Source organism: Takifugu flavidus, chromosome 2 (assembly GCF_003711565.1).
Source record: "Takifugu flavidus isolate HTHZ2018 chromosome 2, ASM371156v2, whole genome shotgun sequence".
Taxonomy (NCBI): Eukaryota; Metazoa; Chordata; class Actinopteri; order Tetraodontiformes; family Tetraodontidae; genus Takifugu; species Takifugu flavidus.
In genome coordinates, this window is record NC_079521.1 from 8,228,140 (window position 1) to 8,254,127 (window position 25,988).

The 25,988-nt window shown below is 45.3% G+C and overlaps 1 protein-coding gene across 4 annotated transcripts in view; it reads left to right on the forward strand.

Annotated features, from left to right (window-relative positions):
• The first annotated feature begins 590 nt into the window (after positions 1-590).
• zgc:158464 (uncharacterized protein LOC791139 homolog) overlaps positions 591-25,988 on the forward strand; it is a 62,343-nt gene continuing 36,945 nt past the window's right edge. For 2 of the 4 annotated variants that reach the window (XM_057012680.1, XM_057012661.1), the window contains exons 1-2: positions 592-1,285; positions 11,365-11,497. In XM_057012680.1, the coding sequence (XP_056868660.1) occupies positions 866-1,285; positions 11,365-11,497 (553 nt within the window). In that variant the 5' untranslated portion in view covers positions 592-865. Of the gene's footprint in view, positions 1,286-11,364; positions 11,498-25,988 lie in introns of all 4 variants that reach the window. The other 2 variants (XM_057012670.1, XM_057012688.1) reach the window with 2 other exon arrangements.

The following is a 25,988-nucleotide window of genomic DNA, read 5'->3' on the forward strand; positions in this document are numbered from 1 at the left end:
AAGAATGAACATAGAGAATGGACAAAGAACCGTTTACCCTTGAGTCTCATTGGTGGAGAGCAGATGGGGTATAACGTGGGAGAATTCTGTTTCTGTGTAGTTGTAAGGATTTTATGAAATGAAAGAGAAAGGAGAACTGAAGAAGCCTTCTGGATAGAAGGCGAAACGTCTTCAAAAGAGAAGAAAAACAGTCCAGTACAATCCAACTACCTTAGATAAAGACAAAGGAGCCATACAGATATGAATCTGTTTCACATACACATTGGTCCGTATACAACTGTCTAGATATTGATGATCGTTTTGCTGTTTTTTCCCCACAAATATCTTGATTATTTATCTCTCTCTCTATTTATTTATTTTTACAAATCCTATTTCCTTGAAGGTCATAGTTATGCAGGTAACTCGCCATTTCTCATTTCTTTATACCATCTATTTTAACGACTCTTTCCAGTCGTGAGCCGACGTTGGAGTTTCACAAGTCCGGTAGGTGGCAGTGAATGTTCTCAGGTAGGGAGGGCAGGTTGTGTACGTGCGTGCGTGTGTGAGTGTGTGCGTGCGTGCGCGTAGGGGGGCGTGTGTTCTTGCACAAGCGCTCGTATGTTTGTGTAAAACTGACGCGGAGAACAGCCGATCGCCGACTGTCACAGTTGCGGCAGCGCAGACCAGAAAGTGCCTGACTGCGTCCGCGCGCCTCCCCTCACCGGAACCACAGCGTCGCACGAGACTGGCGACACGCTCGCACGCGGGTCGCCTGGCCGCGGGTCACGCGAGGATCCCCACTTTGACCACCGCGCTCGGGCTCCGCTGGCAGGAAAGGTGGAACTTAAACTAACATTCACCGACTTGAGAGCGATGCACTGGCAGCATGGCCAAGTGGTTCAAGGAGCACCTAGGATTCAAAACTACCAAACCAAGCCCTCCGGCGCCTCCGAAACCGGACTACAGACACTGTCACACCGGCGTGCCCAGCACGCAGACCAGCTCCGGTCCCACGTTCCCGAGCCCGGCTCAGCCGGACATCCTCGCTGCTTACAAACTCCAAAAGGAGCTGGATTTCGAGGACCCGTACACTCCAGGTGGGAATATCTCCTTCGGCTCGAGTTTGAACGCGGTGGGCTCGCCGGATATCAAGTACGTGTCCCCGAAACACAGACTCATCAAGGTGGAAACTATCGAAAAGAGCAGCCCAACTCCGGGCGGGGGCGTCACGGTCACCCAGGCTGTGGCCGTCGGAAGTGTCAAGTCTCCGACCTCCCCTCCGCCGGACCCCGACAGCAAGGAGAAGGTGGGTCAACTACATTCGACAAAAAAAAGTCGCCACACGGGTTAATAGGAAACAGTCGTAACCCCAAACTGCCGCTTTTATCTTTAAACTAAAACTTAAAGACGGCTCTTTTTCGGTTGACCGACACCTTCAGGGAATGAATCGTTATAACCGGCAGAACTTGTTATCGCGGCGGCGGCGGCGTCTGTCTACAGTTGCGACATCCGCCTCAGTAATAACTAACCTGCACTGCAGGGAGTGCACGCATGAGCGTGCACGGGTGTTCACACAGAACCAGCACACATGCCTCCACACTGGGAAGGGTGGTGGTGGTGGTGGGGGGGCTCTGTGCCAGTAAACTTGCTGGCAAACTCCTGGATCCGTGGGCTTAATTTAGGGTCACTATGACTAAAGTGCTTTCTCAACCCTTGGATTGCGCAATCATCAAGCCCAGGAGTGGAGACCGGGCTTGTCGGGCTGGGTCTGGCCAGGAGAGGCTCCCCAGGAAGTCCCATTCGCTGGGTTCGTTAGGCGAAACCTGAGATGAGGGTGTCAGCGGGGTTAAGGACGTGCGGTGTGATGAGTCGCGTCCCGCCGAGGAATGCTTGGGAGCAGAGGGCGAACGGGGGCCGGAGGAAAGAGGCCGCGCTGCTCTTTTCACCTCTCGCCGCGTTGAGAGCTCGCCATGTGGTCATCTCGATTTCCCGCCCTCTTGTCACTTCCCTCTCCACCTCCTCTTCTGTTTGCTTTTGCACCTGTCCTCGCAACCGGGCCCGGTTTTGGTTCAGCGCTTTTATTTATATTTCGGTTTCTGCGTCCTCTCAGTCTTGTGTGACGGAAAAGTGGGTCTTTTTTCCCCTTTCTTCCACAGTTTTGCTTGCAGAAATCCAAGCTTGTCATCGGTGTAACCCTGCGGGAATCACACCAAGCTTATAAAACCATCTCCCGTGTCCTTGTTTTACCAAAAGTGCTGGTTGCCCTCATGATCTGCGTGCAAGGGTTTCATAACCAGGCGTGTGTGATCAGTGAAAGAGGCAGGGAACCAGAATAGACGATCTTGGCCCGGCCTCAGCATCTATTCAAGCTGATTAAACAGATTACGGCTGTCTCATCTTAATTGAAGCTTATTTAGATCGCTCCCTCTCAGGGATACACGATGCCTTAATGGACGGGCAGACGAGTGTGGTAACGCTGATTAAATGCCCCACACCTAGCGGTGTGAAAGGCAGGCTACCGCATCTGCCGTGTGCGGTCAGTCTCTTCGGGCTGGGGTGTGAAGTTCACACCGTGAGTTTCCTGTTGTAAAAGTCCATGTCAAGACATCTTTACAGTACAAGCGGGATCTGGACAGTGTTCAGAAGACAAGAATGATGGGGGAGTCCCTCTGAGCTCGCAGGTTCGATGTTGGCTACTGGACACTCAGCAAAAAGACCAAAAGAGTTTTAACGGCACTGCCCGGTTTCATTGATATTTGAATTACTGGACTCTTGAATGCTAATTATATCACAGCTACCTAATGCCCCAAATGTCAATAGCGGCCTCAAATGAATTTTCCCCAGCTATTTACAAGGGCTTTGCTGAGGCGGAAGTTCGATAAACGGTCGTCTAAGCGCAATGAAATATGTTGCCTTTCCTAAAGAAAGAATCTGACGTACTTCCCGCCACTCTATAACTGAGCTAGGAGGTTTTACTACGCCTTAGCTGCACTTGTAAAGCTTCATTTATTTTAGTTTTACTTGCTTGGATTTCTCAAGGCCCCCTTTTTGCTCTCCGGTTGGAGCCAGTTGTGGGAGGTGATCAATTATCATCCCGGCTTGAAAGCTAATTAAAGGTCTCATCTCCAAGCTCATCAATCTGCTCTGCGCTCGGCTAACTTCTTTCAAGGACGCAAGAACGTGGCGGCAGGCTCCTCGAGGAAATATGTAAACAAAAGCAGCGGTGGGGGGGCTGACGGGCGCCCGCGGTCCTCGGGAAGCGCGGCCTGACATCGTCGGTATCTGCCTGTGCACCTGGGAGACCGCCGTTCAAATCTAACTGGCTCGCCGCTTCGCTGCGAGTCCCTTTGACTCAGCGATGCCAGCTTATCCCTGGAAGCCAGCAGTTGGATCAGAGGCAGTCTTTGTGTAGCCAACAGACAAATCAGGACTGACAAACATCCTCTGTGTTTATTTTCTTGCATCTGCTCCAAGAATCCCTTGAAGATCTTGCTCAGCGTTTTGATTGATTACGCCGGAGGTGGGAACGAATGTTTTGATCTTTGCCAAGACATTTATATTGTTGATCCTGGAGGCCTGTGTGTGTGTGTGTGTGTGTGTGTGTTTCTAGGATATTCAAAAATAGACATGTTGTCATTGAGAAATCTTGTACACGAAGTTCTTGTGGTTTGATTCCCAATTTGGGAGCCAGCCCAACTCTCCAGGTGCTCGTTTCCTCCCACAATCCAAAGGCTATGAAGAAAAAATGCAAAGTGTAAATGTGAGAGTTATCTTTTTCTTTATTTACCAGCTGTGTGATAAATGTTTCCACCTCCTGCTGTCCAGGTGCCCACTTCACTCTTAGAATAAAGGCAGCTAGCTTCTGTGCCACACTTGTATTGGGGACCCAGGTAGTCCCTTAAAGCCCAACCTGAATGGCATGTCCCCTGAAATGTAACCACGTGTTGCCGTGAAGGAGATCCCACTTTAATGCATTTTATTTTCCGCTATTTTGCTTCTGCAGTCTTTCGTCCGAAGGCGTCGATGAGGGAAAATTCCATGAATACAGTCCAACTGGTCAACCCTACTATTAAAGAGCCTCGTAGCGACGCTTTTTCTTTATAAATATTGAGCAGAGCGGAGCGACTTTATTTTCCCCACAACCTGGACATCTTCCCTCGGCCTTTCACCCTGGCGCCGCAGACACCGGCGGCGTTTTAGAAGTACGGGCCCATCCCCCACCGGCATCTCACGCTCTCATCTTGACCAGTGATAGGAGAAATGTCAGGCGCAAATGTCAATTTCAGCCCATTCTGCGAGAGTGGATTTCTTCAGGGAGCCAGAAAATGGATGAAAACATCAAAGCCCATCGTGTTTGTTATACTCTTAAAGAGTGCAGCTCTATCTTTCCGAAAGCACTGCAGCTACACAGACTTGCTATTTATGCTGTTTAGTAAACATCTCAGCGGTGCCCATAATATGTTTTCACATATGATATTCATCCAGGGAGTAGTCTGGAATCAATAACAATAATTTCAAGCGTTTCCTCTGCCGTAGCGGGACATGTAGCATGAAATTAGCGAGTGTTTACTGTACGCGTCCACTCTGCCGTGGTTTTTCTCGCAGCAACAAACAAGTTTGCGTCACCGGTGGAAAGATGGTGAGTCACATCTGTAAGTGGATAATGTTTTCATTGTCATGATAGATGCTTTAATACGGCTAAGACCATGCGTTGCTATGGCTACTCTGAGTCACGGCAATAAAGTCCAGACCTGGAGAGTGTTGGCAACAAGTGCCACGCGCGGTGGTGCGTCTTAGAATTCAGCGTCACCCACTCCCTGCTCAAGTGTCAAGGAATGCTGCGCATTTCCTCGGCTATTTTTGGAATTTTAAGCATTTTTACCAGTTTCTAGGTGACCACGAGTCGCATTGGCTTGATCTGCTACAAAAACGACGCCAACAGTTACAGAGGAGGCACTAATGTAGTATTTCTATATGGTGAAGAACACAGGGGCTGCACGGCGGATTTGTTTGACCTGAAAATAAATCGCGGAAATGCGTTTAATTAGGAAGGAAGGAGACTAACTGCATGTTTAATTCCCGCCTCTTTGGGACAAGATGAAGTCATCCTGCTGTTCAGGATGTGCTCCTGAAATACTTCAAATGAGCACTTCAAGCAGTTAATTCAATTTGTTTTATAAGTACAAGTGTTTTCTTTTGTAGACGCATCCTGTAATTTAGATTCATTGAATATTATAACAAACTGCTGAGGTTTTATACAACTAATCTGCAGTAATTTACTCAAAGTCTCGCTGCCTTTAGTCAGCGTTTGTTCACTCTCTTCCTCTTCATTGGGCAGCATTCTTTTCAGCATACCAGCTCCCAATGGGCTCTATTCTGTTTGTTGCTCTGTCTTTTCTTTTTTGCCTTTGTTGCATTAATTCACCAGGTCAAAGTTAGCCTCCAGACGAGCGCCGCAGCTCCGGTCTCCCGGGACATGCCGTCACACTGCTCTGTTTTGCTTAATGACAGTGTGTGAGCGCGTGCGTTTGCCTGCGTCTAGCAGGAAGGAGTCCTGGAGGGCAGACAGATTGTCACACGCCGATTAAATGAAAAACAAATTGCATGCACGGAGGGTGAATCTTCGTGCCACGTTGGCATTCTTCAAAAACTTTGCCCTCTTGGGGGGGAGACACCTCCGATGTAATTGCAAATTTTTGCATTAAACGAGCAGTTATTGTGCTACCAAAGTACCGTCTCACGTGGAGAGCATGGAAATCTGATTTGCCTTTGTACCCCCAGCTAGCGAATGCAGACTATTGTTTTTGCGTCGCACAGCAGGAGGCACCCAGACTTCCGCCGTGCACTATTATCTGCGTGCGCTCGCCAGGAAGCTGAGCGCTTCCATCTCTTCTTAATGGGGACCCCAGACTTTCATTTTCTTTTCTGAAAGGAGGAAAGCAAATATTTTTTAGCCTGTTCTGATGCCGCTCACGCAGGATCTCCTAGCTGAGTTCACTCCCATTTGGCGGCTGGCTGTAACTGTTAAAATTAGCTGTCACTATGATGGAGATGTGGGCAAAGAAAGAAAGCCGCTGTCTGCTGTTTGCTGGAAAATAAGTGACGCTTGTGGTCGCTCCAGGATTAAGGAAGTGCTTTCTTCCTGACAGGAAGTGTTTACAACTTGGTGACATTGCCTTTTTAACTTGACAAGTCTGCGCACGCCCCTGGTTGCCGCTTGCTTTCCGAAACGCAACCCCCGGTGTGTATTCTTGACTGTCCTTGATGTGTGATTGCAGGCAGCGACAATTGCTTTACTCCTATGTGACATGCTGCCGTCAAGGGATCGTTCCTAGATGTACATCCAGGGTAGCAGTTTTGGACCCCGCCCTGCACGCTAGCTGTCGTGTCGGCGCTGTGAGCAAAGTGCAACCCAACCCAGATGTGAGGCCAAAGAAGTTCAGCCTCAATCAAGATGCCTTCACATCAAAATCTGTTTATACCCTGACTGCAGCTTGTTTTTCCCTCCTGCTCTATAAATCACTCTCCATCCCAGTGGAGTTTTCTGTTCTTCAAGAAGCCCTACTTTCTAATTTTGTCGGTTCCTTATGTTTTATAGACTGCATATTAGCATTTTTGTAGATCATATGGATGTAAATTACGTTTTCAAGGTCACACAGCATGTGTCAGCATTTATCCCCCGCATAAAAAAAGGTATGTGGACCTCTGCTGAGGGAAAATCATATTTAATAAGACTCCTGACCCCCTGTTTTAGCAGGTGAATGATTAAAACTTCTTTGTAGTGCTACAGCAGGAACAGTGCCAATAAATCTATCACCAAGGGACGGGGATAGGAAATTGGATTTTGTCAAGCATGCCGTCAAACACTTCATCTTAAATATCTGTCTCATATTAAGAGCGTCCCTGTAGGGTGCATGTCCTGTCCCCTGTCCTCTTTCACCACTGGGGGCCTGCAGTGGTTTGTGGGGTTTGTTTCGATGGAGTGACAAGCTGAAGGTTTTTTTTTTTGCAGCTCTGGGTGCTGTAGGAGGATGTTGACAAAGGATTGGGAATGTATCCAAATATCCACCGTGCATGTCTGACCCTGTGAGAAGCTAACAGGTCACATGTACTGCATTTGGGATGGGGGGGTATTATGTCCAAATTGGAAAGATCCCTGTAGAAGATGATAAAATCCACAGACTTGGAGTCATAAATAATCCTTAAAATCACGTGAATGTGTGTTGTCTTTTACTCCATCCTGGTTAAACTGTGGGAGATGGGATTTTTTTTTCCTTTAGAGGAGGAAAAAAAAAACATCCTGGAGAGGTTTATTAGTAAAAAAAGACAGTTGGTGCAGGAAATCATTGCTGTAGCTGCATCTGGAAACCTTCCATGCAAACCGTGACCAACAACGCTCTAATCAGATGTTGCCAAACTTCTCAGCTGCTGTGCAAAGGCGCGCCACATGGGCAGCAGCGTGGAGATCAGAAGAACCACACTTACTGTGGGCTCAATCCGAGCGTGTCTTTTTTTGCATCTGCGCGTTTGCTAAAATGAGCCGTAAATGAGCCACTCTGTGCACAGCGTGTGCGCGACTAAAGTAGACTTAAATGTGGAGCTCACAACATGCGCAGCTAAATGAACGCTGCAACCAAATCTCAAACATTCTGGAAAACATTTTTTAGGCATTTTCCTAGAAAGAAATATCTGGAGACTAGTTATCCGGCTGTGCAGACTTGCATATATCTTTGTGTAATGGCTTCTCTTTAATATATTCTCCAATTAGATTAAAAGCAAATAAAATGCATGCACCTTGAAGTGAGCAGAATTTTTCTTGATCTGGGTACTTAAGGTCCCCTTTCCTTGGCAGACTGCAGTAGCTTGTGACAGATTGTGAAAATGCAGCCTCCTAGCAAATGCAATAATGTGATTAGCTTTCGTAGCGGGCTCGTAAACCCCCTCTTAGTGGGGCCACATTACTCTTTAAGCCCAGGTAAAAGATTACAAGAGCTGCAGCTGTGTTAAAGACATATTACAAGCTTCATTAATGAAAGGAACGGACTGTGGGAAAGACTTTTGTTAGAGATAAATCCATGTTCCATCTGCCTAATCTAAAATTATTTATAGCATGTGTCTGCTATTGAAGTCATAAAATGTGTCCTTTGAGATTTCTCTTTTTTAAAATGGTGGATTTCTGTCATCATAGTGGCATCGTAGAAGAGAAGTAAAACAAAAGAGCAATAGTAATGGGGGGGGGGGCTTTTGAAAAAAACCTTAACGCAATTGAGCTGCTAAGCACTGGGTTCTATTGGGTTATCAGTGGCTGAAATCCCTCATGGCGTGAGACATAAATCACGCACGTCAGTCCTCTTTCTTTCTCCCCCACTTCCTCCTCTCTGCTGCCTGCCGCTTACCGTGAGCGGTCTCACGGGGGCTTCAACCTTGACACGGCCAGCCATGACATTAATACCAGTTTGCACTCATTCTGTTTTTGTTTGTGTTCTGTAGCAGACTCGGTTAATTCCGCCTCCAAAACCCTCCTTTTAAAATGCTGCCTTTGAATTTACTGAATGCCCTCTCCATTTTTAAAGCAAAAAGAAATTGCAGACATCATTATCCTCACGTTAAATGCAAGACCGGAGTGTGTTGGGAATGTAATCCTTCATCCCCTAGCGTCATCAAACCTTGAGCCAGAATGGCAGGTGCCTGTTATAGTGTGTCTCCTTCACTAATGCCCCCAACCCCTTGGCACCAATATGAATTCAGCTTTGTTGCCTGAGAGCTATTAAGCATTATAAGAAGTGTATTGTGTGCTGCCAAAGCTGTGGCAGGTGCGGGGCATGGCCAATCTGGGATCTGAGCTATGGAATGAAAGTAATTGCTGCAGACCGGTTACTGTATGAAACATGACCAAAGCCTGCTGGGATATTCATATAAGGTAATAGCGAGGCTTAGCACAAACCTGATACGCTGAGGTGCCGAGGTCTTGCGCTGAGGGGGAAATTTACTCTCAGAACAAGTGTTCCTTGGCTGCCGTTCTGACACACACTGGCATGCCATCAAGCAGATGGTGTGTCCCCGGGCGAAGAGACCTCTGCGTAGCACCCTTCTACTCAGAAGCCCATGTTTCTTCTGCTGTCAAACAGCCATTAGCACAGGGGGACAGGAAGGACACCCTGGGATTAACTACCTTCTCCACCAAACGTTAGAAAATGATACATTAAAGACGCTGGCCGGCGATCTTAGCAACAGGTCCTATGGTACGGACAGATGCGTAGCTTACAGATCACAGCAGCAGCCTCGGTTTTGCCATGACCAGGTATCTCTTTCCTTTCCATTAATGATTAAAAGTGGTTAGACTGGTAACAGGTTTGTCAGCAGCCCGGCTTTTGATGGGAACTCAAGTGTCCCTGCTGATTGCAGTAGGAACATGAGCCATGTGTTGAAAAGAGCTTTTACTGGCTGAGTCAAAGCTAAATATACACATGACTGTAAAAGCTAACTGTTATTGTAGTCAGCTGTGTAATGACGTTACTTGGCAGCCTTTTTTAACGGTATTTGGGCACAGGAAATACGATATTTAGGACGTTAACAGCAGTCGGAGGTGTTTTCTTTAAAACTTGTTTTTTTTTTAACTTGATAACCTCGAGCTACATTCAAATTGTGGCAAACATTTGTTTGGCCTGTTTCATCTTTCCTGCTCCTGGTTCCACAGCGCCGCTGCTGGGTTTGAAGGCGGACCCCGCCCTTTTATTTGTCCTGCCTTATGTCAACAGGAAAGGCCACAGATGATGTCATGTATTTGACGTGGCTCAACACACAACTCATTGAGAGAAAGCCATTGTTTTCCCAAACGCGCACAAACATCCTTAAGTAACGGTGGTGCCCGAAGCGGGAAGAATTTCAAGGAATGGGCTCCAGTAAAAACGAAACCGTGGCGAAATGTGAAAGCCGCCTCGGCCGTATTGTTTCTGTAGGATACGGCCTTTGGAGTTGGAAGTCAGGTCACTCCTGAGCCTGTGTTTGTTCCATTTGACTTTAAGAAATATGTTTTTAAAGTTATTTATGCTCTCTTTGGTTTGGGCTGTGATTGCTGTGACTGTATCCGAGGTGGGTTTGGCACCCTGAGCCCCTGCGCAACAAGAGGCAAGAAAGCCTGCACAGACCCTCCTGCTGAAAGGGGAAATGGATGAATGAAATGAAATGAAAGGGAAAATCCAAAATGCTGGTTGTCACAATTCGAGTTTTGACTAAGATGAGGGACAAATGTCCTATGTGTCACCAAGACCAATCAGCTCAGTGTTGAGTGTTCAAAACACTGAAGGAACCCATAATTAGGCTGTGGCAGGAAAAAAAAAAGTCCTAGATATTTTTTCCCAACTCGGATGGAAAGACAACATGAAGAAAGGTGGACGTACCACACAGGAACTACTATAGTTCTTCCATGTTATTCCGTGTGTCACGCAGAGTTTGGATTTTATCATCAAGACCTTAATTAAATTATATACTAAATGAGATATAATGAGACGTGTGTTTGTGTGTTTGTGTTTGTGTGTGTGTGTCAGGGTCACTCTTGTCACTTTCCTGGATGTGGACTTGATGACAATGATGAACTCGACTGTAATGAGATCGAATCCCTCCCTTTTACTATTAATTCACACGTGCTGTGACACATGTCTGCTTTTTCCTTTTAAATGACAAGAACAAGTTTCTCCTCTTCTTAAAGAATAGAAGAATGAGACTGAGGTCAAAGGTGAGGATAAGTAGGTCCAGCAGGATGGATGGGTGCTTTTTTCAGCGCCCAGATTGCTGCATTTAAAGCAACGTTCTGGTGTCTGACATAAAGCTTTAAAGAAAACTGACCTCTCTCCAAGGCACGGCGTGCTGCTCTGCTCCCTAAAGTTCAGAACTGTATTTCTGGATCTCTGGACATCCACCTAATTGCCATCTTCTGCACCAAATGCTCTGCGAAAGAGCAACGGTGCAATTAGCTGCGGCTCTCTGCCAGCTCGGCATAAATCTTCGAAATTGTTTCTCTTAAGAAAGTTGAGCAGCTGTGGTCCTTTTTCCCTATTCTGAAATGTGGGCCTGTCGCAGGGCTGTTGTATAATTAGGACGAGCGGCAGTAGCAGGGAGCACGCTGTAGGGCTGGAAGCTGAGGCATTGTGGTGGTGTGCTGAGGCATGCAGAGGTGGGCTGTTATTTATGCCTCTCTCCTGTTTTCCCCCCATGTCACATGGTCCTATCCCGGGCCCACTGCGGTTGCTCTCGTCCAACCGTTTTGCCAACTCTTGCTGCGCTGTTCAACAGAGCGGGAAGATTCGTTCTTGCCGTTGCTGTTTTCCTTCCTCCATTCGTCCATCTCACCTTTCTCTGTGCTTCTCCTCCCCTGTTTTTCTGCAGCTCATTATCCTCGAGGACTATGCAGACCCTTTTGATGCGGAGCAGGCCGGCGGCACTCAGACCAGTACGGAAAAAGTGACAACTGAGAACGATGGTTACATGGAGCCGTATGAGGCCCAGAAGATGATGGCAGGTAAATAACCCTTTTCACCAGGCTTCACACACCTTTCTTCTTCTTCTTCTCCTCCTTCACCTCTACCTGTCACCTCTACCCCTTCTCCTCCATCTCTACCCAGCCAGCCATCAGCAGGAGGGTCCCCCTACATGAGCCTGGTCCTGCTCAAGGTTTCTTCCTGTTAAAGGGGAGTTTTTCCTTGCTGCTGTTGCTTCTCTGGGGTTAGGCCCTGGGATTCTGGAAAGCGCCTAGAAACAATTTTGATTGTAACAGACGCTATATAAATAAAGATTGATTGATTGATAAAATAGGTCAGCCTTTATTTGGCCTGCAAAGCTTAGTGATCATGAATCATGATTTGGCCATACGTTTCCAAACTGCGAATTAATAAAAGACGTATAGATGGCCTGATGGCTAATGGTGTTTCCATACTATTAAGTGATTTACGTGATCCTTTTATTTTTATTTGTCATTCAGCACTACCTATGGGGATGGACACTATTTTTGAGAGCATAGATGAGCACTCTCACATAGATCTGTCATTGGGCGCCAGGATATGCTGTGACTAAAGTAGAACAGAGAGAGACAAATGAGAGGTGATTAAAAAGGAGGAGAACAAGTAGCATGTCGGAGCAGTTGCCCTGTACCGGAGTGTAAAATGTGTGACCGTTACCCTGTGGGTATTTGTGGAGAGTCTGTCTGAAATATATCAGCATTTAGATCTTGATATACTGACACCGTCCCATCATCTGTAATGTAACAGTACCTGTCTCCTCCTCTCTGTTCTCCAATGAACACAGACACGGGCTCGGAGGCAGGACATGGACGTCTCTGGCCCTCCTCAGCAATCTTCTTTTAATGGGGCCCCAGACAATCTCATGTTTTCATCTGTTATACTGGTTTGACCTCCGGCCCCGCCGTGGCTTCAGCTGAGCGCGAAAACTCGAGATTTATTGCCTCTTTCAGGTGGAGGAGGCTGTAAAGGAAGCCAAAAAAAAATCTGAACACGACTCTAGAGACATCACTTGAATTTGAAGTCATTTTCAGCTCCTCTGTTCTCTCGGCATTGTTGCTGTATTGACCAACAGAACTGCTGGTGGCAGCTGTCTCTTTGATCTGATGAAGTTGTTCTGGTTATTATTGGTTCCCGTCGCTCCTGTGTTTGAAACTTGTGGGTTGCAGGCTCTCTGCTCTCCATCCATCACATCTATCGATCGATGCCCCCCCCCCACTGTGGTCCTGGCTGCAAGGCCATTGTTTAAAATAGAACTACTACTGCATGCTTTTTGTAATGCCCTCGTTCTAAAATCACTTAAATGTTAAATCAACTTGCGTCAGCTGATGCAGGCACCAAAGCGCTGCCATGTTTCAGTGATATATTCACATTTTAAATGGGTTAAATCAAACCAGGGCAGCTAGCTCTATTCCAACGTACACCTCATTGATGCAATACACTTAATTTTAACAAATATTAGTAAAGCCGAAGTTTTTTATGCACTTCTCTTTCTGAAAAACAATCCACCTTTACCCCACAGCGCTCCTGCTTCATGTAATTGTTTTAGAAATTCAAAGCTTTTGGCAGCTTCATTTCAGTCTTTACTCTTGGCTGCAGATGGACAAAACTGTTCTATTTGCAGCTGTCAGCAGATTTTTAATTTTCCACCAGCCAAATTTATACCAGCTACAGAACGGGTGCTTTATTGTCTCATAAAAGCAGAGCTGAACTGTTCCAACCTGCAAAAATGAGAGGTGCGTGAACGAGGGTTTTACAGGAGACGTCTCCAGTTAATTCAGCGGAGTAGTGTCGTGGATCCGTAGATACATGTCAGATACACATTGACCTGAAGTCAGCTCAAACTGGGTGGACAGATGCACGTAGATTGCCGTGTGTGGTAGTAACGCCTTAATCAATCATAGATGGCAAATGAGTCATACCTAGGTGACAGTTTTACAGCGCCTCCAATTTCCTGAGACAATGTTGTGGTGACCCAGGGAGCGTTCAGGAATCAAAAAGATGGCAGGAGGACATAAAAAACAGTGCTAATGCTTGCGGTCTGCTACTTGCTAATTTTACTATGACACCATGCTAATCTCACCTTTTTGTTTCATTTTATTGAAACTGATGATAATGTGCCAAATAGTAGCTGGCTGGCTTCCCTTGGCACAGATCTGAGTGATCACGGGTGAGCACCGTCATACCAAGAGCTAATCTAATTGCTCATTCATTTTTTTCCTACCCCACACGTTAGCATGGTCAGCTCTCACATAAAGACGCGTTTTACTCAGATTACTGTGTTTTAACGAGTTGTTTTTGCTCGTGCTTAGCAAAGATTAGCAGGGTGAACAGGGAGTGTGCCCTGTGTATAGCCGATGTGTCACTTTGGTACTCTTCGAATTATTCCCTGGATTTTTAAAGTCTTTTAAATGCAAAACGATATGAAAGGATTAAATCCAGAGGAAATCTGTGGAATAATGTTAGAAAGATCGCAAGTATGAAAATGGGTTGGACAGTGTGCATGGCTAAAGTATAAATGGTAAACTGAGCAAACACTGTCAACCAATAAAGGCTAAGGATGACTTATACATACGGCCGGTGTTGGGAAATAAGTTAAATGTTATGTGCTATTACACACAGGGCACACAGAACTGTCTCTCTCATAACTGCTCATAAAGGTACAACAGTTCATAAAGCTATATTAATAAAAACCAAACAACATTTCTACATTTGCCTTCTAGTCTGTCACTGTTTGGATACATGGCAGTGTAATACTCAATATTTGGACCTTTGACACACAAACATATATTTGACAGCAAATCGGGAGGCGTGTCACGTTGAAACCCGCGGTTAAATGCACCACGGCCTGTTTATTGCCACACATGCCTCCGTACATGACTTTGCCACGTGTGCGCCGATGTGCCGACGCTGAGTAAGTGCGAGCGGTGTGCTGCGTGCTCCGCAGCTCTTTCTCCCGAGAGCTGCCCTCACAGAGGTCGAGCGGTTGATTTATAGGCCTTCTGGAGAGGCATGTCCTGACTTCCTTAACCTGAAAAGCCAGTCCCCCCCCCCTCGCGCTAAGCTACTCCCCACTCAACGGCTGCCAGTCGAGGTTTACGGCACCACCTCAAGTATGCGAAGACATGTGCGCCACCGTTCTTCCCTGCACATGAATTCCAGAGGGCCTCGAATCTTTGTCATGTCCGTACGCGTCAACAGTCGGGTGTGCTATCTTTGCATCTCTGGAAACGTATACATTTGCGCATTTGTGTGTGGACGGAAGGGGTGTGTGGGGGTGTCAGGTTTCTAAGATTGTCAGCATATTTTATTGAAGGTAAAGGCAAACGGAAGGAAAACCTCCAGATTCTGCAAGGTGTGTGGGACTGACATTTGAAATTCCAGTGCTGTACCAGCACTGACACACACACACACACACACTTGCTTTTCTTCAGCTGTCAGCATGGCCATTCCTGCACACCTCAACGCAACATACACAAACAACCATCAAATCACAAGGGAACTGCAAAATGGCTGCTTTAGATGCTTTCAATGTTACTTCATCGGCTCCTTCTGCCTGGGTTCCCTCCCTCATTGTTGTAGCTGTTGAGACTTGCTAGACTGACGACTCCAAAAGGGCTACGCTTAAGGCGCTCTGCGTCAGGCCGTTTCTCAATGAAGGCACACTCATCGTTGCGTTCCACCGTCAGAGGCGGGAATACGGCCATGTGAGAGTTTTCCCACAGCACAGAGAAGGCCTGTTGTACAAACAGGCTGCATGATTGAGCTCTCCCGAACAAACACGCTCCGGGCCAATCCACCCGCTGATCCTTAAGCCACAGCCACGCTGCTGCGCCCGAAGTGCCTTTGTGGAGGTGTGTCAATACGTCTGGTGAAAATAACCCCATGGCGTGAAATATTTTAGACCGGTGGTAGAGTTATGTCAATGTTATAACCTCGGTTTATCCTTTTCCCATCTTTCAGGTCATGAACTGTCATTTAGCAACAAGAGACTTGTGCAACAGGGCTGAAATCCCACAGGCGGGTGGGGGGGGGGGCTCAGATGTTTTCCAGAATGTCTGAGTCACGTCAGATGGGTGCACACTACTTCTTTCCATGTCTGAGAAATATGCTGGGAAATATCTCTGGCACTGGCACCTCCTGGTCTGTACTCCCAGTGATGTGGAGAGGAGCATCCAGTGCCAAGGAGATGAGTCATTATCCATGGAGTTGATTATTTCAATTACTCACGGTCATGCGGCGCTGAGCCGCCTGTTGGCCCGGCAGGACGATTGCCAGGAACATTACCAGTTTAGCAGTGGGCGTAAATGTCAGGGGAGAACGTGTTCGGAGGTGAGGACACTAAACGAAGAGTGATGATTGCAGGAAAAGTCAGAGAAAGAGAAACATGACGGAGACTGAATAAATGGCCAAAGACACCAAGGGATGAAACATTTCCCATCACGCCACACAAAGGTTGCTGCATGGGCGTGTTGGTTGTTCTTCGTGTGCGCCTCATTTAATCGCAGGAGTGAAAATTGACTCCAGGCAGCATTTGGTGGCCTGTTTCCTGCCCTGTCCCGTGACATTTATAGCCCTGAGCTGTGTTATGTGGAATAGCAGGTGCAATGAGTGAGTGCTTTAACGCTTCATTGTCAATGAATGACAATCATTTTGTCATCTTCTGTGTATGTCGTTAGGATTTTTGTTATGTCTGTCTCGGTTTATTTGAACTGTCGCGCCAGAATTACCTCACGAGTTTGCTTTGCCTCGTCTATTGGCAGCTGGCCTCGGCAAAAAAAGCCAAATGATGTTTTTTATTGTCCCTGTAACACACACAATGCTGAAAAACGAACTCGGATTTCTTCGAGCTTCCTTTAGGAAAACATTAACTCGGGTAATTATGACGAACACGACAACATTCGGCACGTTCCTGTACCAGGAAGTCTACGGTGAATTGGCTTCACACGTGGGAGCAGTTTCCAGAGTCCATGAGTCATTTTGTTTAACAGGAAGTTTTTTTTTTTTTTCTTTTGAAGTTCATTGAGGGCATTGACACAGAGCATACCGATGTTTGAGCTCACTTTGTGCTCTAAACTACCACATCTGACATGTTCTGAAATATTTCCTACTGTCAATAAAATGTAGGTCTCTTTACAAGTTCCAGATATTGAAGTGGTTTTAAAGCACTTCATATTTCTGGCTAATGAAAATATGCTTGAGTTATGACATCGAAAGACTTGACAAGTTGTCTTATTAACCTTCCTCCGGGTTCATGGCCATGCAGCCAAACAAGCTTTCAGAGTTGATCAAAATCTTTTCGCTTTATTATTACGCCTCCTGGACTCATCTCGGACAGGCACGAGACATCTACCTATTTAACGAGAGCTATCAGAATTCACCCAGTTTTCCCTGACGTCGTTGTGACACATCCAGTCTTGGCGGCTGCCAGACTTTGTCGGAAGGGAGATACACACTTGTCGCGTCTCCGCCATCCCGTGAGGAATGACTGACAGTTATTACGCGCCCATCTGACAGACTGGCGCTGCGTGATGCAACGCCGCAGACTCGCAGAGCTGAGGTCTGGTAGGACGTTTTCTCTTCGTTAGGGTCTGTTCGTGGAGCTGTACTATTTTTGTTTTGAGGGATGATGCGAGAGTGAGAAAAGCCTCAGTGTCTTTGCAAAGATTAAGGAGTAAACTACAGTTTTAAATATTTTTAAGGTAACTGTATGAGTACGCGCTGCACAATTAACCTTATAAAGAAGGCATTTTACAGTCGGAGCAGGTTTTTTTTCTACCCACATCTGAATAAGTGACTGGGCAGCAGATTTTAGTTCATTCAATGCTTTTGCTTTTTGTTGTTGGAGCAGCTCAGCACAGCAGTGGAGTCGTCCCATAGGTGCCATTGTGGTGCGAGGGGTTATTTAGCAGAGCTGAAGAGTGGGAGGAGAGGGGACGAGCAGGAAGACTGACGACTTATTGATGAAACGTGAAATCTCCAACTCCAGCTTGATGATTTTCCCTCCCCCTCGCTCAGTGATGAATGGACCCTGCACTGTAGTCCAGACCAGACGGTGGTCCATACACTATATATGGCATTTTACAGCTCTAGCCTCCATTTACTGATTGTTATTAAGTATTTTATGATTTTCAAAAAGATTTTCTTCTTCAGTCATGAGAGTACGTGGCATCATGGCAGTACAGTCCAATCCATTTTCCAGTGTGTCCCAAATTTTCAAGATTGGTTATGCATAAAGAACAGCTTTATTAGCTTTACAAATTCCATGGCTTGTTTAAAAATCCTTATATTAAGAGTTTTCAAGACATAAGAAGTTAAATCCTGTCTAGACTGTCTACCTCACATTCCTTATTAGCTATGTGCTATCCGTCTACGGTAATTAGCTCCAACTGTGGCTTTGTTATGTTGTGACAGGGCTTCAGGTTAATAATTCTAATGGTTTAGCAGCAATTTAATACAGGTGTCTAATAAGTAACATGGTGCAATATCTGGGCCGTAAATGTAGCGTAATTATACTAAGACCTGCGTGTTCAACAATACTAGCATGCTGTCAAGAATATAGCAGATCTCAATATAATGTAGAACCTTGTGACACAACATCCAAGGTTCAATAATAACAGATCGACGCTCATCTCTGTGCTGGGGTGGGGAGCTGCTCTTGCTGCTCTGTGGTATTGCTGTACGCCACAGAATTCCAAATCAAGGATTGATAAAATGGCACACAATTCACCCCGATGTGCGGGTCAGCGAGGACAGTGGGCGTGGAGCACAGATTTCAGGGGGAGGGCACCAGTAGCCAGCAGGGAACAGGACAGAGGTGCTGAAGTAATACCTTTGAAAGGATAGATTAATGGCACCATTAATCCATGTCTGCACCACTGCAGAGGAGGATAGGGTTGAATTTATGCTGGATGCGGCTCGCCCACGTCCTGCATCACATGCATGTAATCAGCGAATATGCTCCCTCAAGCTGACACACACCTGTTGCGCGCACAACACTTTCCAGTGGGTCATTTGATATGTCAAGTACCCGTTTGGCTTCAAGTGGTGATGGGGCTGTAGCTGGCGTCTGTGTCGGCAGTCGGGGACATCGTTCCAGTTTATTAGTTGGTGAAAGAGTGGAAGGGGGAAGATGACAGTCGCAAGGAATTTTAAATAGGCATATGTCAAAGGCGCTAACCTGGAGCTGTTTGTTTCAAGTCTGTGCAACGCAGCCTTTCGATGAGAGCGGGTGTGTGCAAGTGGGTGGCAAGTGATCTGCAGCTGTTGATAGACATGAAGGGAACAGATGTAACCCCCCCCCCTAAAAAAAAAAAAAAAAAAAAAGGGAACAGCACAAATCCACCACTACAAATGTGATACACTGATATCAGCACAAAAGTGGTGTACTGGTTACTGTTGCCATGTGTGTGTGTCATAACAATGCTTGATTGATTTCACTTGTCAAGGCAGCATTGTGTAAGATTACACCAATTTTCATGTTTGATAAATAAGCCATCATACTTTTCTCCCAGATTTTAACCTCCCATGCTAACCTTTTGTATCTGGATGTGAATAAACGCTAAAGCTTTTTTTGACTGATAAGCGAGGACAAGGAATGTCGTTTTAACGTTCCAGTTGCTTGTAGCACAGCCGCGGGATATATTTCAGCTCCCATTTTTACTGGTGATGCAAAAGTCTTTTAATAAATCCAACAGATCCCAGTATGTCAGATTAATGACGGGTTGGTGACGGGTTCATTTAAGAGGTTGGAACAATGTTAAATCATTATGGGTTCATCCACCTAAATTTCTACCAGAGACAAGCTGGATACTTAACTGATACATATAAAAGAGGTGTGATTTTGCCAGACGTCTAGTCGATGTGCCTTTTCTGTGGCCTTTTTCTTTACGTTCTGTTACCTATTTTGCCCTCTATCATCACTTCTGTCTTTCTCCATTTATTTCCTATGGAATCTCATTTCCTCTCCATCTGTATCTGTCTTTTTCTCACTGGGTTTTGGTCTATCACTCTAGCCAGGAGGGATTAGTTGGGGACATTCCTGGTTACATTGTGATAGACTATGGGCTAAGCTCTTTTATAGGAGCCTTGTTGTCTTGTAAAATAACCCAGGGGTATTTTTTCTCTCTAGGAACTAATTTGTTAGTGACATTTATTCAGGAATGACCTTCTCTGGGTTTGTTTCTCAGAGACAAACAGTGTTATCACTCTTTTCTGCGTAATCCAGGCATTATTGCAGTGTGATTCAAACATTTATCTTTTTTTTGTACTTTTGTGTTAATCTTTCTGTTACACTAAACACGTGTGTTGCGTCTCAATTAGTGTTGGACTGCCTGACCGGAATCTTGATTCCAGTACAGCTCTTTTGTGACAAATACAGTTTTCCCTCCTTACAACAAGATGCCATACCTAAACCTGAGAGGGCTAATTAATTAAAACGGTGAACAAGCACCTTTGAGGCACGAGGGAGATTATAACCTTATCAGAAGATGTCAAGTGTGCGTTCCCACATTCAAGATCCAATTAGTTGGCTGGATGGTGACAGTCTAACCTTTTCAATGTACCATTGAGAGATTTTAATAAAAAAGAAAAATATGGACCTTCAAAGATTTTTCTTGCAATTTTGCTTGAGCAAATTCAAAAAATTAAAAGTCTTCATTGGGCAATCTGTGACCTTTACCCCCTCATTACTTATTCCATCAAGAGGGTAATTACTGACTGGAAAGGGTATTTTCTTCCTTCCCGGGAAAAATACAACTGTCTGTTAAGAACATTTAGGTTTCATTAAACTGCCTCCCCATCTTATTTCATCGCCGTATCTCTCTCTTTTCTCCAGCTGCCATGTCATTGTTTGCATTCCATCATATCAATCACAAGCTGCGATCGCCAGTGCAATGAGGTGAAGCGGCGTGGTTTGCCAGGGGCCCGGCTGGTGGGCTCGGGTTGTAATAGGTTGCTGCAGCCTGTTAATTTGATGCAGTGTGTGGCTGAGGAGCCTCATTAAGAGCCACGGCTCAGAGTGGGAAAATAGGCTTTCCATCACCACCGGGCTACCCCTGGCAAAGGCAAAATGGGATGGAGGCAAGGGGAGAGATGGAGAAAGAGGAAATCATTTGGATGAAAGACAATTTGGAAGACAGTGAGGACAGAAAGGACAAAATGGACCATGTTTCATATTAAAGTGCACACATAGGTGTCCAATTATTCCTTAATAGTGTATCCTTAAAAGTACTGAGTTTTACTTGGAAATACTTGGTTTTTACATGGAAATAACTTTTGAATTCTGATTATTTTAATGGTATAGTGAAAATATGTAACTATTTGCAATAAAAAGGTTGAGTATTGTAGGTAGAACAACAAAGAATGCCAGACAACTAGAATAGGTAAAAGGTGGGAGCAAAGAGTGAAGAGACTGAGAATGTTCATTGCCATTCAGGCATTGCATTTTGCACCCATGCATCAGTGTGGCCTCACTCTGTCGCAGCGAGGGAGATGAGATGCCGGCACGGACTGAGTGAATTATTAATGGAAAGATTTGCTTCTCTACTCAACTCAATAAGTTGCCTATGATTTGGCTGTCAGAAAGATTGCTGGCCTGGATAAGGGAAGCCAATGGATCACATGGCGCCAGATATTCTTCCATGGCAAGCGACTTGTGAACGTTATTGACGGTTGGGTGATTGTGATTAAGGAAGCCTGGGCCAGACCAGAGCCGAGAGACTGGCTACATGTGGGTGGGTCACTAGACTTCACAAGATTATCCAGGGCCCCACCTCCGGAACCCCCGGAGTCGTGGGGAACCATGGATTGAGACTTAAGATTGGTTGTTAACTAGCTCACTGGGCCAGTCTGTCCATCAGGGTCACAGATTGCCAATAGGGCACATCTGTAGCTGAACTTTTATTTGAGTCACATTATTTATACCTTAGCTACCACGGGTTGTTTAGTCCATGGAATGCCTTTATAATATGAAAAATAATCTTTTTTGCTGTTTGAAGAGTTTGGCTCAAGGAGTTTCAACTCCTTTGGACTGAGGTGTAAACGAATGGAACCGTGCCACCAAGCTTGTTTCCCAAACACACACTGGTGTCGACGGACAAATTGCACTTCCATTTCGAGTTTGTGTAATTGGTGGTTGGGATGTAAATATAGCATCCATATGCTATTCATCAGGTTTGTGTCCTTGTTTAACCGAGTAGACATGTCAGCTTTAGTCTGACTCATCCTCTGAATAAACATGACAGCCTGTCACTTCATGGTAGCCTTGATGCTGAGCAAGCAACACACACACACACACACGCACGCAAATATATACAGACTTCCCTAGAGTTCAACCTGTATTTCTATTCATCTTCATGGCCCATAAATTATCAGCTAATTTAATTGAAACATCAGTGCCTTCCATCATCTCATTGTGGGGCGGTGGTCAGCTGTGTTACCTCACAGCACGAAGGTAGCAGCATGAATATAGATTTACTCATAATTCAATTTCAAATTTAGAGTTTACTTTTTTGCACAAGTAACAACAAAGAAAGACCTGTATAATGCAGTCCAGTGGGACATACAATACGCGTCTTGTTCTGCACTGATGTCAACGCCAGTTTGTACTGAGCTCTGTCAAGCCTGGATTACACAGTATTTTCGATAGTTTCCATGTCAAACAGGAGGTACTTCATCACCCATAAACCTCGTGAAAGGTTCTCCTGAAAGTGAGGTGACTGGGATATCATAAAATCTTGACGAGTAACATTTCCGCTTTCCAGGCCTCACTGACAGCCACAGGAAATCCCCCATCCTGTAGAGTCAGTCTGTGGACCAGTTGCTGTTTTAGACACAATAGACCAACTCAGGAACACTGTAGGCCTGCCAGAAGCAACATGCGTGCTGTCAAAAAAAAAAAAAAAGGTGCCCTACTATTTCTTGCGTTGCACAAACAGCTGAGTATTTTTTTTTCAACCACTGCAGCCAAAACACAAATATGTCTACATTAACACTGCACTCAGGAAAATGGCTTCGGAAAACACTAGTGGCTGTTTTTGGTTCACACACAGAGCAAGTAAACCTCTTCTCTTAATATCATTATCAAGCATCTAAGCTCATTAGGCTCAAGCAGATGTGGCAGAGATGTGTTGCTTCCAGGCAGGTGGTGAACTGGGCTGCAAATGCACCAACGACATTGACAGAATGATGTCGCAATGCAGGCCCACAGATTTATTCATGAGTTTTGGCTCACGTGTCTCTGCACAAACGAAGCAAATCGTATAAAATTCGATTACTTTTTCTAGTTTAATCGAAATAAGAAAAATAATTGATTACACGGCCAAATGTCTGTTATATACAACGTTTAATTGTTGGCTAACCAATAAAATAGGAATTAAAATTGTAATATTTTAATTAATTTAAATACCTATGAAAATTCTATACTTAGACCAACTTCTTAGATGTAGTTTATGAAATGGATTAAGCTGTGCGTAATTTCTCTCAGATGAGAAATGGATTCTGCCATGAGTTCATTGGGAAATAAGATTAAAGTGTAATTACATCATTACATCCTGATTACTCCCCTCTAAAAGTAATCAATCTTTGTGTTTACTCTGGACTATTGCATTGCTCACGTAAGGTTTCTCTTCTCCAACTGATATTTGGAGGGAACAAGGCAATTTTTTTAATATAACAATAGGAGCTCGCAGTGGATTTCGTATTACTGTTCAGTGGCACAAAAGTTGATCCTTCAGTTTTTCACATTTGCGTTCGACCACGGTGAGCTCATCCCGGCCGGGTCAAATCATTCAGAGCCTATTAGTCTCAGCAAGCAAAACGTCTTTTAATAGATTAAATGTTTAACTCTGTCTTCCATTATGTGCTTATGACTTGTCCATAGGCTCCTGTATTTGCTAATGTAGAGGCATCCATTAAAATCCACAACCCTGTGGTTCGTCCTCTGTTGCACCAAGCCCACGTGTCATCATCAGCAGGACATCCAGAGTAAAAGGCCAAGCCAACATCAATCCCTATTTTGGGGCCATGAGGTCACCTACAGGCTAGCCATGCTGGGTCGGCCTGTCCCAGGCATGGGGTTCAATAAAAGGCAACTGTGTCCAGAGGAGAAAGGCAGAAGCTCTACACTGATTGGAGCATATGGTCTCGCCACTTATCCTGGAGCCTGTTGGCCACTTCTGAATGGAATCTCTCGTAAAAGCCGGCTTTGTCACTGTTTGCAGTGTGGCGAGGCTGTGTCTCCGTCCATCTTTTTGGCAGCGCTAGAGACACCAGAGTGAATAGTGAACAGCTGCTCGGTTCAGAACAGACTGTTGCCCTGTAGGAAACCCTCTGTGTATCCTCCAAGCTAGCTCCTCGTCACACACGGGAGGCTTGGCTTGATGTCCTACTCCCCTCTGTTTTGGTGCCTTTGTGTCCCTTGGATGGCTTCTTGGTTTGTGTATAGAGCAAATAAACAGCAACTAGACCAGTCAAAACAGTCGTGCAGCTTCCAACACAAAAAACTTTTATGCAATTTCCTCATTCCTGCAAAAACATAGGTAACTATAGAACATGGCGGACAATAGTTGTCGCACATGTTTGTAATTAGTCAAGCAGTGTGTTAGCATGGATTATTGCGGAGAGGTGTGAGGGAATGAAGTGAGCTAATGTGATTAAACTGATCAAATGGGACAGAGACTGACAGCAAACCCCTTGTCATGTGGTTTCTGTAAACACAATTAAAGCTTTTGGCCACGGAACTGCCACTTCGAGCCAATTTTACGTTCTGTCAATCTGTGTTCTCGTGTAAGGGTGCGCACTATAATTATCAGATGCTAACTTTCTCCTTGAGGAAACATACCTTTGCTGCTCAGGGTTTAACAGAGGGATCTTTACTCTCTTCAGCCTTCTGCTACTCTGAGGAAGTTCTGTAGCAGTAAGCAGAATTCAGCCAACGCACCATTAGCCACAAACCCGCTTTACTTGGGTTGCAACAAACAGGCCAGGGAAAGGCAAGGCTTCAGGCCCGTCATCATCATTTTGGGCAGTTTGAGTCCCACAAGATGTTTTCAGTATCTCAGGGTTGTATTTCACCAGTTGTGGTAACTTAAAGAAAGGAAGTAGGTGAAGGTGGGTAAGTTGAAGAGGAAATCTTGGTTTTTCTTATAGTGGGCACTAAAGTTTGTTCTCCCCATGCATGGTGATTTGTATTGATGTCCATTTGTAATAGAGCACGGGGCTGGAACAGGTAGGCATCAGAAAGATGGAAAGGAATTTTCTAATAGTAGTAATATATTACTGGTATGTACTAAATGCAATTTAGTTATTACCTCACAAAGGTAATTGGAGTGAGAAGGGAGGAGGTTTAGTCTTAGAACAGCATCGATCTGCTCAGCGTCTGCTCATGCATGTCAGTGTAATGTCTGTTTTGAGGTTAATCAAGTAGCCCGGAGTATTTTAGGTTTTAATGACATTACTGTGCAATGGGCCGATTCTTTACATTGACATTACCCAGGTAAAACGTCAGTTGTCCCAGTCATTAGATTTCTCTCTGCCCACTCCCGATTACAAAACCCTATTAAGCAGCTTCTTAGTTTCCTTTATTCTATTTGCTCAGCAGGATCCTTATATAATTGAAAAATACACATATATCAACTCAATATATCTTAAAACCATCAGAAACGGCGTGATCCTGAATGACATTGGACAAGTGCATTAGCATTAAATAGAAGAGGCTGCACCATTTCTAGGAGGGCTATAAGACCAGAGACTGTTTGAGTGCCTTGCTGCGGAGAGGCAACATTAGACCGGGGGTCAATTCCCCAGCAGTTAATTGATTGTCAGCAGGCTTCTCTCTGGCGGTATATGTTGATCAGTCTGGGCCCTTGAAAAGGACTTCTGTGAATAACAGACAAAAAAGTCCAAGTGAGAGGACAGGGCTTTCAATATAAACTCTCTTTAGGTACACCAGGGATTCTGTGATGCCATTTCAGCTCTAACGACCTTCCTGTGAGGCTCATCAGCAAACCACTGCAGTTTCTTGTTGAATCACCAGGCTGTTGTGCTTTGTTGCCGTAACATCCACTAAAAATCCCAGCATGGGGAGCCCAAAGGCATCCTGTGATGAGTAACTAGTCCTCAATGTCCAGTGGTGAACATGAAATCTGAAGTCATCAGCAAAAGTCCCCTGTCAGTTTTCCTTTTTAGGAAGCTCAATGTGCTTTCGCTCTCATTTCTCACTGTGGTAGCCCCGGACACATTCCCTTGGGCACGCTCTGCATTTATCAAAGCCGCCCTGCTAGTTGAATCCAACTTTTGAGTTGAGTCCAACTTTTCCCTCTCTTCCTTCTCCACAGCCACTTTAGTTGAAAAGCATCTTGTGTTTTTTTAGATTTGGGACCTAGTAAAGGCTGGGTGACGTCAGACGCGGTTTGTTTATTTGCTTCCTTGCACGGTTAAGAGAGGTGTGTGGAGGCGTGTGGCGACAGAGTGACCGAGTCTGTGAACCGAGGCTCC